Below are 17,158 nucleotides of genomic sequence, written 5' to 3'. Positions count from 1 at the left end.
TGTCTTCTTGAAAGTGCTGATGTAAAAGCATTCTTTAAAATGCTGGCTTTTGTATTTATCAGTGTAGCTGGCTTAAGCCTCAGTGAGGAAGGTATTGGAGAAATAAGAGTGTTCACGGAGTTTATAGAATGACTTGGGGCTAAAGGCAAACCTTTTAGGTTTAACACCCTTTTCAAACAGTTTGAATCAGTCACCAGGATGAAAATGTTCCCATGATTCAATTACATAGATTCCAGACAAAGGAAGGCAGTGGCATGAGCTGTGCTAACCACATTCGATGAATGAAAACCTGCAACTTGGTTTAGAGACACAGGATTCCTAAATAAAGCACTGGGTGGGTTAATTTAATTTCGGGTGTCAGCATAATGGGTGACCCTCTAAGTTTGATTAAAACTGAAGCTCATTAACTGCTATTACTCAGAATTTAAACTGGCTATCAGAGATAACCAATCTAAAAGACAAAAGGTCGCTGGGTTAGCAGTTGGAAGTGCTTAGAGAGTCACCTCTTTTAGGTGACAGGAAGACAGACTATGTTCATTCCAAGCCCATGCAATCTGAGGCACAACTCTCTGTTTTTAGTAAAACTGAGAGTCCATCATTGGTTAACTTAGTAATGCCCTGGAGCATTTCAAAATTTTACACCCACCCCAGAGATGTTGAGTAGTGTCAGTTCACTTCCACAGAGACACATTTCTGACTCCTCTAACCAATTATTTCCCTACTCCCCAGTCCTATGTTCATTGACTCTTAAATGCCCTAGATATTCAAGTCGTATCATATTTAACATAATAACTGGTCATCTCTGCCCATTGTCTATATGAACATGTCCTAATAGTCCAAGAACATCCATTTGAGTGCCCCTTCATAAGAAATAAATCATATAACGGGTACTTCTGGAATACTGACATTTCCAGTGTCTCGAATTAAATAACTTTGCAGTTATCTTAAAGAAAATCTCAACATGTAGGTTTCATTAATTTCGATCTTGTGTCTACCAGCCTCTTCTGTTTTCACATCCCTCCCTTGCCCCTCTAGCATAGGATAAGGGGCTACAATAGTTACTTGCTGCCGTGAATTTATTCATACGAACCTTAACATCACACAGGTGAATCCTAGTGTGTGGGATTGATTTATAAGCAAGGCATGCTGTGGTGGAGTGCACATCCATTCCACATAGGGCATCTCATACCCTAGGCTTTATGTCGTAAACATGGTGTTTTTCATTCCCAGTAGGCTCCAGGAAGACATGCACATATGCAATGAGACCTATAAGAAAAGACAGCTCTTTCGGTTGGTATGGTTTACTTTCATAAACTGTGTTTTCGGATGATGTGGCAGAATTCGTGTGCAATATAAGTGTTAGTATGCAATATTTCTGTTCATGGAGTTAAATTTTGTTCAGTTTTCTTCCTGTAGCGTTTGTTACACAACTGGACAGGGCACGAGGTAGCACTGGAAAGATGAGACTTTGTGTATTCTTCTTCTGGGTCCTTCCCAGGAAGTATCATTATGTGGTGGATTTACTGTTTAAGCGGGTTGAACAACCTCAAACTTGCTTTGACAAATTAAGCGGGGTTAAGATTTCCCTGGAAGGCTACAATTATGTGTTCATCCCCAATCCTGGAAACTAAATCCATGATAACTCTGTTAGGGTGGCTGTTTTTTAAATCACTACTGCCCATCATAGTATTTCAAACACGATTTTAAGCACTTATTTAATTTCTAAAAGGAAATTATGAAGCTTCTTCAATTATAATAGACTATTTAGGCAAAGAGTTGTGGAGTGAGGGGAAGGAATTAATTATCTTTTGAGTTCTCTGCTAGGCTAACAGCTCTATGAGACCAGAGTTTTTCATCACTTTTGTAAATGTCTGCCTGATGTACATTATAAGGCCAGGTAGAAACAGTGTAATTTAGAACACTCAGCGTCAGGTCTTCAAGACGACTCAGAAGATAAAGGTGTTTTTCACCAAGCCTCATGATCTGAGTTCAATTCCCAGGACCAACATGGTAGAGAGAACCAACTCCTGTATGTTTTCTTCCAACTTACACACAGAGGACTTCACACACACACATGCACACATACGTGTGTGCAAACACACATTTAAAATATTCAGTATTTATTGTGTATGTATGGATACATTTTGAAGTACTATAGAGGGTTGATCTCTGTTAAAATAAAGATAAAACATCAAACAAACTCTCAATAATTTTAAACAAAGAAAAGAAGGAGAAAAGTGGATTGATTGACAACGCCTTTTGCAAGGAGTTTGAATTGAGCTCTTCAGCCCGAGTGGAGTTTTCTTGTTCTCTTAGGCGTTAGTTGAAAAGGAGAAACTGGGGTCTTGTTTTCTTCTTTCTTTCTTAGGCTGGACGTTGCTTTCCTAAGTTTCTTGCACATCATTAGATACTACCCATTTTTTTCTGAATATTTAAGTGATGACCTTGAATTTTTTTTCCACTAGAAACCCAGACCCTAAACTCACACACTCTGTGATATGTATTAGACACAAGCCTTTGAAAAGCCAGTTCCTTTAACGCAACCCCCAAGTCACCTCCTAGCAGAGCTATGGTACAATCAGGGAATCAGTCGGAATATGGAGCCCATCACTTACACCAGTCACTAAGTTTCAGATATTAAGGGCACATAGGTCACTGTGAAAGTGGTTCTGAGTACATATGTCACTTGGGGAAAATAAAACCACAGTGTTCAGAAGTAAAGGAAAAGTGTCATTAGTTATCAATAAGCAAAGAAACAGAACAAAATGAATGTCATGGAATGGAATACTAGTTGTCTACAAAAAGCTCCAGCGCCATTTTCCTAGCTGCTTGTTGGAAAGGACCAAACTGAACCTCACAAGGGCGGGGGGGGGGGCATTTGAGTATGTGCTTTACTATAACGCTCATGATTCCATACCAAGTAGACATGCAATCCCTGCGATTACTGGACTAAATAGCCAGGAGATAAAGAAATGAGAGTTACATTTCAATTTGTTCATATCTAGAAGCCATAAATCGTCGTATGTTTTAATTTAGATTCTATTTATGGTATCTCCTGAAAGCAGAAAATTAAATCCTAGCCTCTTTAAAAAACTGCATGGATCCTGGCTTAGGATGCTGATTGGAGCTGCCACCAGGCCAGGGAAGGGTATCTCAGGTCACTTTATGGATGAGGGGAGGTAGATGAGCTTACACAGTTGCTGGAAACAGTTCTACCATGCCAAAGGGTGTCAACTATGCCCTGGAAAAATGGAGATCACCTCCTTGGAGAAGACCTGCCAGATCCTGCATGCCGAGGCTCTAGGTATTCCAGATCATCTGCAGAGGAGATTGTTGCCCCGTTTCTAGTTCATTTATAGTTACTAAGGGATGAGTTGGCTGTACTTTGTCAGAGATGGGTCAACAAAATCAGAATTAGACAAGAGAAGGATGAAGTTGAACTTGGATGTTGGAAGAACAAACTCCACTGGACAACACAAGCCCCTGGGAAAGCTATTCTTCTACAACAGGCCCAATAGCTTGCTTACATTTCTAAAAGTGTGTCAATTAAAGGCACCTGGCCATTGGTGAGCATACCTCCTTCCTATATCAGGTCTCCTCTCAGGTGTCTGTTACTTCTGAAACCATCTTTTCCCGAAGTTCTGACAACAGACATCGTAAGAAAACGTTGATAAGGTGTGTTTTCACCAACTGTGCCTGGTAAAAATGCTTCTTATTCTCAGATTTCTCTATCCCACCCAACCCCTTGTTTCTCAAAGCCCCTATTAGTCTTCACTAGTTCTCAAATCCATTTTCCTTCTTAATCTTCCCAGACACAGACAAATGTTACCTATGATGAAGCAGAGGCTCTGCTTCTGCTCAGCGTGGTGGACGTATTTCTATTAGAGTTCTACCTGGATTCTTCACTCTTCAACAGGACATTATTGACTTAGAGGGATTGGTTTTAAGCAAAGCTTTGATCAGGGATTGAGGTTTGATTCATGCTTTGATTACATTACATTTCATCTTTATGTGAGGTTACAAGGTACACTTATTACCTGTGAGTAATGTCCCCTTCACTCATTTATACCCCAGGAAAAGTATAGGGTACTTTAATGACACATTATTTTGGCAGGAGGAAAAATAGCTTTCTAAATATGCACAAATTTGTTCCTTGAGGAGATTGGAAACTAATGAATGAAACTACAAATTTTCTCACAAAACACATGCAAACTTGCAGATCCCTTGAAGGAAATATGCCCTTGCCCCCAATTCAGCTTTAGCTATTGGGTAACTTCCATTATATCAGATACATTTTATATGAATGTGTTCTTTGATTTCAATGGGTTTTTGAAATTTCCACTGATGTTCTTGGAAAATCTCAGGCTTAAGTATAGGGTCAGCATTGATGCTTTCATGAACCATTCTGCCTGGTAAGGATTAACAAGCTGTTTCCTTAGTCCACTGCGGTTAAAGTCACAGAGCAGATTCTGAGCGTGAGCTCAAATAGAAATTCCATGATCACTCTTTTGTTAAAATCTTGCTGAACAAAGATATCCTACAGAACCTAAAGTTGGAAAATGAATTAATAAATAACTTTCCTCCAAGGCAAATTATTTAATGCTAAGGAAGAAAAAAAAATAACTTCTTTCCTGGGAATTATTTTTAGAATTATGTAAGATGATAATTACTTCTGAACATGAATTCATTATTGATTTGAGTCAGGAGAGTGTACCCACTTTTCTCTCAGAGAGAGAAGCTAACAATTATGTTTTATCGCCCTTGTCTCCAACTGTGTCTCCTTCACTGGCAGAGGGATCATGGTGTCTCTAGGTTTGATTTCCCATGTATAATGTGTGCCATGTGTCATATGTTACGTGTCTTTATGTCATCCAGGTATTTGTAACACTGTTGGAGGGGGAGGGCGTTAATCGGTCAGCGAGGAGAGTAGAGGTGACTATTCTCCGAAGGGCTCCTCTGCCCGCCCACCCTGTCATGATGCATAACTCTGTCCCCATGAATCTTCTGACGGCTGTGCAGGGCTCACCGAGACAGCTCAGGAAGAACTTCCGGGAGCCGGCAGAGCAGCTCAGAGACTGAGCTCAGGTGGCCAGACCACCAGCGGGCCTGGAGCAGCACAGATTCTGACAGCTCTAACCGCAATCTGAAGCCCACCATGACCAAGACAGCAAGTTTTGGGGGCATCACGGTGCTGACCAGGGGCGATAGCACATCCAGTACCAGGAGTGCTGGGAAACTGTCCAAAACAGGTAGGTATTACTGAAAGGGTCCCTGCCCTGGTGCTTCCTGGATTATACCCGAGCCATATGCTCTCTGTTTCTTGTGACTTTGAATTAACTAATGGCAGGAATAGTAATTCCAGTCCACTTAAGAAGCCAGGAGGTATTATTTAAGTGGGTTATTGTATCTTCCTAGCTAGCCACAGACTTGAAGCTCATCCTGAAGTTTCTTTCTCCTTAGTTTCCTTCATGGTAAAATGTAGGTTATGAGATGTTTTATGAACCCAGTTTACTTATTTCAAGTTTAAATGACATAATTTTTAAAATAAAGGTGATTACCTCGGTAAGTACAGATGACAATTATTTAACAAACGTTAGTTACTGCTTTTAAATGTAATGCTACAACATACTCCTGGTAGCTGCCTTGTAAGGACATTATAAGAATAATAGATTTAGTTCCTGTAAGAGTACACTGTTCCTCTGGTCCTAGACCTGTTATTATTTAAGTTGTATGTACCTATTTCCTCCTCTGAGATATATAAATGCTAATATCTCCACATTCAATGGTCATTAGGAAGACAAAACGTTTCAGTATATGCAAACCAGTTTGCATGTAGCTGGCATGCTGCAAGGGACCGGTCAGTGCATACTGCCACTTATTATGGCCATGAAATATTTGTATCCCTAATTTGCAGACGAGGAAGGCCAATCTCTGGAGTGTTACGAGTTTCCAAACTTCACTGAGATGTGAAGGTCACCTTTTGGTTTCTTTATGATTTCTGCTTCGCTCCTCCTCTCTGGGGATAGTGATATTTTCAGATAGACAACTTACGGAACAGATCTTGCAAGATGCTTAGAAAGTGATGATAATGGACCTAGAATTTTCACTTGAACCACTGCAGGGAGGATGACTCCATCTGTGAATTGCTTGTTTTGCTAGCAAAAGGACTAGAGTTAGCCAAGTAAAGAGTGGGTCTGGTGGCATGTGCTGGTCCCTGGGGCTCTGTAGCCAGCCAGCCTAGCTACTTAGTGAGCTCCAGGATTTGAGATACCTTGTGTTGACAGGGTGGTGGATGGTGCCTGAGCAATGATACCAGATGCTGACTTCTGACTCTTACCCTGAGAAAAAGAGGTGGGGCGGGGGAGGAGAATGAGAGTCAGGGCTCTGTCACTTGAACTGTCATTGAGACTTAAACTATAATTCCAATAGGCCCTGGGTGTCAGGCAGGACTGGGGTACAGGAGTAGAAGATTTAGGCAGAGCATAGAGAACCCCACTTGAAGCTGAAATATCTTTGCCCTGCATTGACTGCTTTGCAGACTCATGCTGAAGCAGGAGAGAAGGGGTTTGCCCCAAGCCAGGTCCATTATGCTGATAGGTTAGCATAATTATGTTGTTGACAAATTCCTCCTAAGAAATTATCTCATGTTTTCCTACATAGAAGGCAAATTAATAACATTTATTCAGAGGCTTCACTCTATACATACCACAGAGCTCCTTGGAGAGCGCAGGTGGGTGGGTGCCCTCTTCCTGAGAGCTCTGTTCACTAGCTGTTAAGCTCTTGATTCCGACTCTAATTAATTGCTCTCCTATCCCACTATCACAGCATCTGAAATCCACACAAGCAGCGGCGGTACACTTGAACTCTTGTAAACTAAAAAAAGGTTAAACAGTTTCAGTTTTTAAGATGCTAACACCAAGTACCTTAAATGGTGCACTTAAAAATTCCAGTACCCCAAAAGGGCTCTTACCATTTTAAAATTAATCACCATTTTTCATGCACCAAACCCCTGTCACTTCCAAAGCAAGGCTCATCGGAAACATTTAAAACACTTGACGAACAGTAAAACGCCACTCTCTTTGGAGAACCATTAGAGATTATAAACGCTTCAGACATTTTTTTTTTTTCTTTTAGTTTAAGTGTCTGCCTTCGAAAGCTTGTCAAGGCACAGGCATGGAAAGGAGAAACGAATTTTTTTAAGGAGATCAAGAGAGGATGTCAAAACAATCTTAAACCTCCCTAAGGTGGTTTTATGAGGTAAACCTGCCAGTTTGGCTGTCATGAGCATCAGAACAGGTTTCTGATTTATTTTCTAATTGGTATGGTAAAGTTGAAAACTTTTAAAGTCTTTCAGAAACCAAATGTGTTTTTTTGAAATGAAGTGTTCAAGCTATTCTTCTAACTGGATAATAGTGAGCCTTTTTTTCATATTGGAGATGCTTATTATTGAATGTATACGTGCAGTCTCTTGAGTGGTTTGCCAGCAGCCCAGCACAAGTCTGTGGAGGTTGAGGATGCTGTCATGCTGACCTTGGGAGCAATCTTGTGGTGGTCCTTATGCTTCAGGCTTGTCCCCTTTGTGGCTGAGCAATAAGCACATACTTCCTCCTGGCTCTGCCCCAGACTACAGTGCTTGGTCATTCGCCCCCATGGTTCAGCTCCACAGCCATGTTCTCAGCATCATCAGAGATGGAAAATCTAATAACATCACACACTGTGCCTTCTCCAAGGCTTTTGAGTCAAGAGGTGTCAAATGGAGCATGATAATTTGCCTTTCTAGAAGTTTCCAGGTGCCTAGGGGTTGAGGCATCCCTCTATATTCTTGGAAATAACCTCTCCATAGACATAAGCCATCTTTTCATTTTTATCATTTGAGTGACCGCATGGTTTCGTTTTCTGGATGTAATTCATCTTCACCACTGTCTGACTCCATGCCAACCTCTGAGGATTGTTTTTTGATAGTCCGATATTAATCTTAATGCCCTATTTTTAATTTTCTAACTTTAATACATCATACCTCATCTTCCCATGACCTCATCCTCTTTATTTTGGTTACTCCAAGTAATAGTCCTGAGAGTTAGCTTTCCACTAATACTTTTGCAAGTTTTCAATCACTCTGCTGAACTCTGGCCCTCTGAATCTAGACGTATTTTCTAGAGTTATTAACTAAGAAGTAAGTCTTCTGTGCCTTGGAATGACTGGAGAAGGGTTCAATTGTGGTGGAGGGGAGATTGGTCATTGTAATAAAGCCTTCCCTGAGTTCTGTGATTACTAATTGGTGCTAACTGGGGTACTGTTCTTGCCTACTGTCACTTGCCCCTTGATTGGAAGGTTTGGGTACAGATCACACTTGATCTTAGCCAAAAGGCCGAGAAGTGATTGGGTACAGATCACTATTAGATAGAACACTGTTATTTATTTGGTTGTTCCTTCACATTTTCATGCACATATATAAGGTGCTTTGACTGTCCCCACATTAGCCTCTGTCATTCTGCCTTTCCCTCCTCGGCTTATTTTTCCCAATAAGCCTCTCCCCTCTTAATTTCATGTCGTGATTTTCTTTTGCACCCTGCTAATTTGAACTATGAGCATGAGAAGGGGTTGCTCACTGAAACATGGGTAACTTACCAGTGGTCACTCTATTAGAAAATATGAACCTCCCTGCCAAGGTACGCATTAATTCCCTGAAGGTCCTCAAGGAGGGGAGGGGCCGCATGAGCTTCTCCCCCACCCAAGAGGGAACGTTGAGGATCCTAACCTTCTGTAGGTCTTATGTAGGTAACCACAGCTTCTGTGAGTTCTGACCTCAGTGGAGCTGAAAGAAAAGAAGTGAACAAAGCTTTGATGCAAACTTACAGTGTGTATGAGCCTTGAACTCTATTCTAGCTACATCAAGGAAGCTGTCTACACAATTGTATTTATGAAAAATATTCCACACAGACAATCTCTAAAGGCAGGTTTCAGATCAGACATCCCGTAGAGTTAGGATAAGGATTTGGAATTGTCTAGCACTCCTAAAATCTATGGGCTTCCTTTGGGGGAGAAATGAGAATGTTCTAAGACAGGATAGCAGTAATGTTTGTTCTGCTCCAGCAATAAAGTAAAAGCCGTTAGATCCCACACTAGAAAAGATGGAATTTTATGGTTCATAAAATATATGTCAATAAAGCTATTATAGTGAACAGAATCATCTGATGGGACTACAGAGTTGTCAATTTTATATTGTACCGCTCCTGTTCTACCAGTTGGATACGCGGGGGAGGGGAGTAGAAGTGTGTGTGTGTGTGCCTGTCTCTTTGCCTGTCTTTGTCTATTGAGCAGCCGCAGTGCCACATTTCCTCTGCCCCCTGTTTATCTCCTCCTCTTTTTTCTTCATCTTCCTCCTCCCCTCCCCCTCTCATTTTCCCTCCTTTCTTTCCTCCTCTATCCCTTCTTTTTTTCTCCTGCTTTATCCTCTCCATGTTTTTCCTCCTTCTCCTCCTCCATCATCCTCTTCTTCTTCTTCCTCCTCTTCTTTTCCTTCTACTTCTTCAGGTTTTTAAGCACACTAGCTTCAAATCAGCCTAATATTTCAAAAACAGCCAAAGGTATCCTATTTACCTCTTGTAACAATTGTCTTGTGAAAATGGCTCCCAAGTCTAAGAAAGGCAGAAAGGCTACGAAGTAGGAAAAAACTGACACAGAAAGACTGAAAACTTGTGGCAAAGAGAAGTTGGTTCAAAACGTGGCCCAGTATGGAAAATTAAGCCATCTTCCCCCCTTGCTTCTAGTCCATCTGGATGATTTACAGAAGACAGCTCTGAGGTTGAGGCAACAGACACTTCCTGGAGAGATGGGGCATGTTAAAGGCAGACTGGAGTTGAGGTCCCTTCCTCCTGTGCTTTTCCCTTTTGTCCTGACCTTCTTGGTTCTGCATTTTGCTTTGTGATTTTCCCCTCCCCCACCCCTTGCCCCCAATTCTCCCTTGAAGGTACACTGAGTTGAGTTTCTCTGTCAGTGGTCCTGATGTTGTTTCCCTCTTTTGCTCCCTGAAGCTGCTATGTTCCCCTTGGGGAGTAACTGATTACTTTCTAGCATTGCATTGGCTAGAACTTGGCCAAGCTTGGTAAGGTGGCAACATTACCTGGCTGCCACATGAATGACATGGCTGAATGAGATTTGCTCTGCCTTCAACTAAGCCCCTGGAAAAAGGAAGCCAGTTACGTTTTTAACACTGGGAACCTAAAACTCTTGAGTTTTCAAGTATCAATTTCAATATGATTTAAACCTTTGAATACTTCTCACCCTGCGTTTTTATCATTGTTGCCAATGTCCATTTTTAGTCAAATATACCAGTGGTATAGCTACGTAGACTATCGCTCTGTCTGTTCTGGATGATTATGGCTTACAAGCTGGCCTAGGCATACAACAAAGCCAGCCAGAAAGAGCACCTAGCAATCACTGTGTTCCTGTCCAAGTGTTTATCAGTTTCTCTTCTCATGGCTTTGGCCAAGTACTTAACAAAAAGCAAATTAATAGAGGAAAGGTTTATTTGGGCTCACAACCTGAATATGGTCCATCATGGAAACTAATATTTCTATGATGTTCAAAGTTGCCCCAGTCAGAAGGTTGTTAAATCCAGATGTAGCTGTTTGTCCTCAGCTCTCAGTTCTATACCAGGTTTGGTTCCGAGCTACACAACTCTTTCTAAGCACATATGAGGCTCTGGATTCACTCTTCATCATCATAAAAATAATTCCTACTCAGGTAGAGCTGTGTTCTCAATAGAAGTGGTCCAATTCTCTAACCATAGAGGGGATAAATACTAGTTTGTATCAGTTCCCTTCAAATGTACCTGTATAGAGGCCTGAAGAAGGGAACTTCAAGCGCATAGATGGGGCACTGCATCGTAGGACTCCTTGGGTAGCCATCTCTTTATCCTCCACCCTGTTCCTGTTTCCTATCAGTTTGTCCATCTCACTAAGGGAAATATTTCTTTAGCACTAATTACTCAAGAGATGGGAATTTGCAGGCACTGAGTTCATTGCTCATTTACCACCTTACCTCCTAGAGAATGTGTGTGCAAAAGCTGAAGAAATGGTTGTTTTTATTATTCCCTTCCTTAGAAAAGTTGGCACACCAGAGAAACAGGAAGCAAAGATTTTCATAAATACAAGTTTAAAATGTGGAATGGCCATTGCCTAACCTCATCCTTCAGCACATACCTCAAACTGCCTAATGTCCCCATATGAAGGAATCAGCTTTTTGATGTCTAACTATTGTCTTTCTCCTTCTCTGGGTACCACATGCTCTGTTGATTCTCATTTTCCTGCCAGGTTCTGAGTCTTCCAGCAGCGCAGGCTCCTCAGGATCACTGTCCCGCACCCACCCGCAGAGCACGGCCCTGACATCTAGTGTGGCAGCTGGTTCTCCTGGCTGTATGGCCTATTCAGAGAATGGAATGGGGGGCCAGGTTCCTCCCAGCAGCACCAGCTACATCCTCCTCCCACTTGAAAGCGCAACTGGCATCCCGCCTGGAAGCATCCTTCTTAATCCACACACAGGTCAGTGCTCACCCGCTCTGCTGGAAACACAAGGTATTAAAGGTTTAGTCCTCTGTTTGATAAGTAAATTTGCTATCGAGTTTTGTGAAGAAAAAAAAATAGTTGGGTAGGAGACAAAGTGTGGGGACTACTTTCGGTGACTTTGGGGAAATCTGGATTTACAGCTATGTATGTAAATACATCAACATTCATATAGATCAGACACTTCCCAGGAGTCACCCCGTCTTGAGAGTTTAGGGCTGAAGCCCCATGGTAAGTTACTTGCATGGCATGACTAAGGCCTTGGGTTTAATGCCCAGTCCTGAAAATGGAGAAGAAAAGGAATAGGAAGAGGAGGAAGAGAAGGGGAGGAGGAAGAGAAGGGGAGGAGGAAGAGGAGGGGAGGAGGAAGAGGAGGAGGATGAAGAGGAGGAAGAAAAGGAGGAGAAAGAAGAAGAGGAAGAGGAGAAGGAAGAAGAGGAGGAGAAAGAAGAAGAGGAAGAAGAGGAGGAGGACATTAGGCAGCAGCTGAGGCAGCATCCTCTTCTCTTGATCCTCCCCACCCCCAGGCCCCCTGCCATGTAGACTTTTATCCTCTTCTGAGGACCTAAGATGAGGGTCAGCTGTGTGTGCTGAGCTGGGCTATACTAATCAAAGCTTAGTGCCTCTCACACTTAATGCTCAGTGAGCCTGCATTACATCTGAAGTATTTTTTACTCAAAAACATTTAAGGAATCCAAGGAATCCCTTAGATTCCTGGATCCCAGGTCCCTGATTATGGAAGATTTAGGACTCTCCCAGCCCCTGCAGGGTAAGAAGAACCCACATAAGTAAAAAGAATAATGACAAACATTAAATAGCCCCTCCTGGGGATAATAGACCCAGCCTGCTTATAGTGGGGCTAGGAAACTGTTCCTTCCATTAGTATGGCTCATTCCATGATGAGCAATTTCCTTAGGGGATAGTTAACATCTTAACAACAAAGAACCAAGGTTGAGATTCTAGCCTCCATAGATAAACTGAAGAGAATACTTAACAAAGTCTGCCTTGGCCCCTTCCTCTTAGACATCATTGTCTAGGATCTCAGAAGGTAAGGTGATTCTTTTGGCTGAAGTGTAACAGCCTCCCAAAGAAACAGACCAAATCCCCCTGCCACAAAGAGCAGAGTCCAGAATATTCTTAGAGCTGTGCTGACAAATTTGGCATTCAGAGCTTGTTATCAGGGACTGGAAAGAATGGGGTTCTCTGAAAGGGAGTCTGAGGTGTAGCTCTGGTATGTAGAGCATTACTTCAATTATCTATGCTTGAATGTAAAGAAGCACTGGAGCATCTCACAAGAATGATTGGCTGAGTCTGCTCACATGGTGAGTGCTACTGGCAATTAGGGTTCTTGGCCCAACAGGAGAACTATGGCAAAGTGGTTCCTGAAGTAACTGCCTGTTCTCATAAACCATATGGCCCATTCTCAGAGCATGGGATTTGATGGAGACATTCTGAAAGTATCATAAGTTTGAGAGAACAGAAACCATAATCATTTTACTGAAAACCACTTGAAAGCCTAAGACTGGGTACTTCTAAGAGGCATTTTCTGAACAGCTCAGGTTTTATTGAGATTACTGCAAGCTTCATAAAGGATAGTAAAGGAGACCAGTATCATATCCACTACTCTGGACCCTGAGTGAAGGATGATTTGATTGTTGGTGTAAAAGCCTTTGCTGTTGAGTGGATAGAGGGATTGCAGAAAGGAGCCCACACAGAACATTCATTTATTTGATTTATTTTAAGCAGAATTCCAGAGTGTTCTTAAAAAGGCACAAAAATATGTTTTGTAGAGTATCCTTAGTAATGATAGTGTAGCTTTCCATATGTGTTTATATCTTACTATACGCAATCTAACTTATTTAGCAAAGAAATAGAATTTGGCTGGTGCCAAGTTCTGATTCTCATTCATTGAATGGAGTCACTTGCGGCTGCTATCAAAACATCTCCTTTGAGAAAGGCTCTCAACTAGAGGGAAGGCACTGCTAAATGGTTTCTTTACAGACATTTGTCTGCTTTGACACATGCTAGGCACTGAACTGTCCCTCATAAATGACCATGGTTATTGTATTTTATAACATGGCTGAGCCATGGGTGGTGAGAAGCTACATTTCCTGGCTAGGTGGATGGTTAAGTGGTTAGAGCACCAGCTGTGTCACCCTGAGGACAGGAGTGAGGACTCCAGCACTGTAAGTGCCCAGTAGGCATGACAGTTTGCCAATAATTTGACACATGGGGAAGTGGAGACAGGAGATGCCTGGAACATACTGATCAACAAGACTAGCCAATTTGTAGAGTTTCGGGTTCAACTGAGAGACAATGCATATGTGACAAGCCATTGAGGAATACTCAAGACATCAATGCTGGGCCTCATGTGCAGTCACAGTCATGCACAAGCACAGTCACCGTTATGAGCTTGTACCCATGCATGTGTGCATGCACACGTGTGCACGTGCTCACACACAGACACCTGTGCTCACATACATACACATACATAGTCCGTATACACATGAAAGAAACAAATTATATTTCTTTTTCTAGAGTGCTTTTAATTTCATTGATTGAAAATACAAACGTGCTGGGACAGAGAGATGGGTCAGTGGTTAAGAACACATGCTTCTCTTAAAGAGGCTCCCAGTGTCCAAGTCAGGTTGCTCACAAACACCCATAAATCCTCCTCCATGAGCTCTGACATCTTTGGCTTTTGTAGGCACCCACACACATGTAGGCACACACTTAAAACTTATAAAAACTAATAAAACACACACACACATGCACACACACACTCACACACTGGTAACTAATAAAGATAAAACCTTAAGAGGAATATGCATGTATGCATGTGTTTAAAGTATGTTACACATACTATACACCTGTCAGGAGTATGTGTATGTGTGCATGGTAAGTATACATGTGACATGGACCACATGATTCTTATATGACCTCTACTGTAATTTATATCTTCTGGGCTGGAACCCATCCTTTACTGCTATCACCATGGGTGAGAAATCACTCTTCATACATTACAAGCACAGGGTACAGATACTTTCATGCTAAGCACCAATGGTACCTGACTACTATGTGAAAGAAAGGAAGAGAGAGAGAGGAAGAGAGAGAAGAAAGAAGGAGAGAAAAGGAAGGATATGACTGTTCCTAGGCATAGTGGGAAAGAAGCTTTATTGTCATATGAGGGAGAGCATAGCCAGAGGCAGGGATATTTGGGACAGTCCAGTGAACATGACCCTGAGCTGGACCATGTGAGGAGAGGAGGGAGGGAAGAAGAGAGAGCCAGGAGAGTAAAGAGTAGAGGAAAAGGCTAGATAACCAAAATGTCTGAATTATATAAGGGACGGCAAATGGGGGAAGAGTATCTTAGCCCCTGGGCTGGAGAAGTTTAGGGTAGGAAGCATGGTAGGCTACCCATACCCTTTAACAACTAGTGACTGAGGGATTCTGGGAGAATTTGGAAGCCAAGTCTACTTTGATATGTTAAATAGGCACCTCAGCAGTTTGTCCTGGGTTTGAGACTTAACACCTTCTTTCCCATTTCTTTTGTAAGTTCTCTTGTTGCATTTTAAATAACTGTGGGGAAAAACCCTGTACAATTCAGTAATTAATTAACTAAATCATTAATTGTATTTGGATTCCCTAGAATGTATTCCCTAGAATGCAGAGTTCTAGGTAGAATATAAATACTGGATGGTTACTGATGAAATAAATATCTACCAGTCATCCCGTGTGTTTATCTGATAGCACAGTGATTTTCCACCCAATGTCCCAGTGTTGTATACTTGAGAATGGGCTCCATGCACAAATTTGTAATTGACTGAGCTTACAAGATTGAGTCAGTGGATGAAGGTGCCTGCTGTCAAGCTTGAATATCTGAGTTTGATGTTGGAACTCATATGAAAGGAGAGAACTGACTCCTACAACTTGTCTGATTTGTTGATAGACGTGAGGTACATGAACATGTGTGTCCCAGCCATGTGTCTACTACATGGAACAAAGAGTGGAATATATTTTGTGTGTATAGTGGGCTTACCTCATGCTATGGCCTAAACATAGGGTATACTGCGAACCTTTCTGTATGTTCCTGTAACTCCCCAGGACTGCCATGGTTATGAATTTCATGTGTATATGGAAGTATAAAATGGTGTGTATGTGTATGCGGTATATGTTTGTGTGGTATATTTACTCATAGGTGGTTAGAAGCCAAAGGGGGATGTCAGATGTCCTGCCCCATTGCTCTCCACTTTATTCCCTTGAGACACAGTCTCTCTCTGAACCTATAGTTAGACTAGCAGCCAGCAAGCTGTAACAATCCTGCTGTCTCTGACTCTCACAGCATGGATGTACTGGGCAAGCATGCAACAACACCAGCTTTTTGCATGGGTGGTAGAGATACACACTCGGGTCCTCATGCTTGTTCAGCAAGGGCCCTTACCTACTGAGCCTTCTCGGCCTCTGAGAATTTTGTCTTGGCCACAGCCTTGTCTCTCACTCAGTCTCACTCAAGTCCTTGATTCCTCCTGGTTATTTTCAGGTGCTTAAATGAGTAAGTAGTCACAAAGCTCTTTGTTTGCTTGCTTGTTTGTTTGTTTGTTTGTTTTTCCAATGCTGCCATGCCTGCCAAACAAGTCTAGGCTCTTCCTCATGCTCTTCCTTCAGCTGTCCTGAATACAGGCTCCTTTGGGTAGTTTTTGGCAGAAGTTTCATTGCAATCTAGAAATGCCAACAGCGGATGTCTCTGCACGCCGTTTAGTCATATCGCCTTCTCTTCACCTTGAGCAAATCCACAACTGTGTAAGGACACAGAATTTGGATCCCTCATGCTGAGGAGGCTCTCAGAACTTCTCTGTCAGGTGCTCCTGCTGGGCCTCTTCAATGCTAGACTTTTATCAGGATGTCCAGTGTCTGTTTATCCAAAGTGCTTCCACCTTGTTCTCAAGTGTGTCTAGAAATGTTGCTGCACCCTCTGTCAAGATGTCCTTCAAGGGTGGAGTTAATCCTTGCCTATCTCATGCTTTGTCAACATGACCTTCTACACAGTATGAAAAGAAAAGCCCCTGGCCCCCCACCTCTGCCCTTACCATTCTATCAAGTAGGAAGCAGACATGCTTTGGTGTCAAGAGCTTATGGCTATTTTATTTCTTATGTGACTTCCTTGTGTGTGTTTCCTTGTTACTAAGATATTTATAAATTCGTGGGGGGGGGACATTTTCAGTTATCTTTTATAACACTTTCTGGGGGACACAAGCATGCCAGACTGTGCCTATGGAGGTCAGAGGACACTGTGAGGGAGTCAGTTTTCTCCCTCCACTGTGGGCATCCCTGGGATTGAACTCAGATCATCAGGCTTGGCGGCAAAGAGGCTTTGCCTGCTGAGCCGTCTCACTGTCCCAGAGTTAAGTATAGTTTGTTTCCTTTCTTGCAAAACAACAAAATGTTCTGCTTTGTGGGATTATTCAATAATGACTCATTATTGAAATAATAGCAGATATGTTGATGTGGACCATGGACGACTTTCTCAGCTAATATGTTTTTGAAAGGAATGTGGATTTTACATCCAGTCTCTTTCTCTGCCCCTGCTTTGAACT

The 17,158-nt window shown here is 42.1% G+C and overlaps 1 protein-coding gene across 25 annotated transcripts in view; it reads left to right on the top strand.

The window, feature by feature from the left end:
- Arpp21 (cAMP regulated phosphoprotein 21) overlaps positions 1-17,158 on the top strand; it is a 165,609-nt gene that overhangs the window by 85,204 nt on the left and 63,247 nt on the right. For 13 of the 25 annotated variants that reach the window (XM_076917855.1, XM_076917856.1, XM_034483982.2 and 10 more), the window contains 3 exons: positions 1,231-1,290; positions 5,020-5,249; positions 11,316-11,543. In XM_076917855.1, coding sequence (XP_076773970.1) covers positions 1,231-1,290; positions 5,020-5,249; positions 11,316-11,543 — 518 coding nt within the window. Of the gene's footprint in view, positions 1-1,230; positions 1,291-5,019; positions 5,250-11,315; positions 11,544-17,158 lie in introns of those variants that run through there. The other 12 variants (XM_076917868.1, XM_076917873.1, XM_034483983.2 and 9 more) reach the window with 5 other exon arrangements.

The sequence above is a fragment of the Arvicanthis niloticus genome, chromosome 21, assembly GCF_011762505.2.
Source record: "Arvicanthis niloticus isolate mArvNil1 chromosome 21, mArvNil1.pat.X, whole genome shotgun sequence".
NCBI lineage: Eukaryota > Metazoa > Chordata > Mammalia > Rodentia > Muridae > Arvicanthis > Arvicanthis niloticus.
The sequence above is the reverse complement of the archived record's forward strand: the minus strand, read 5'-3'. Positions and strand labels throughout refer to the sequence as shown.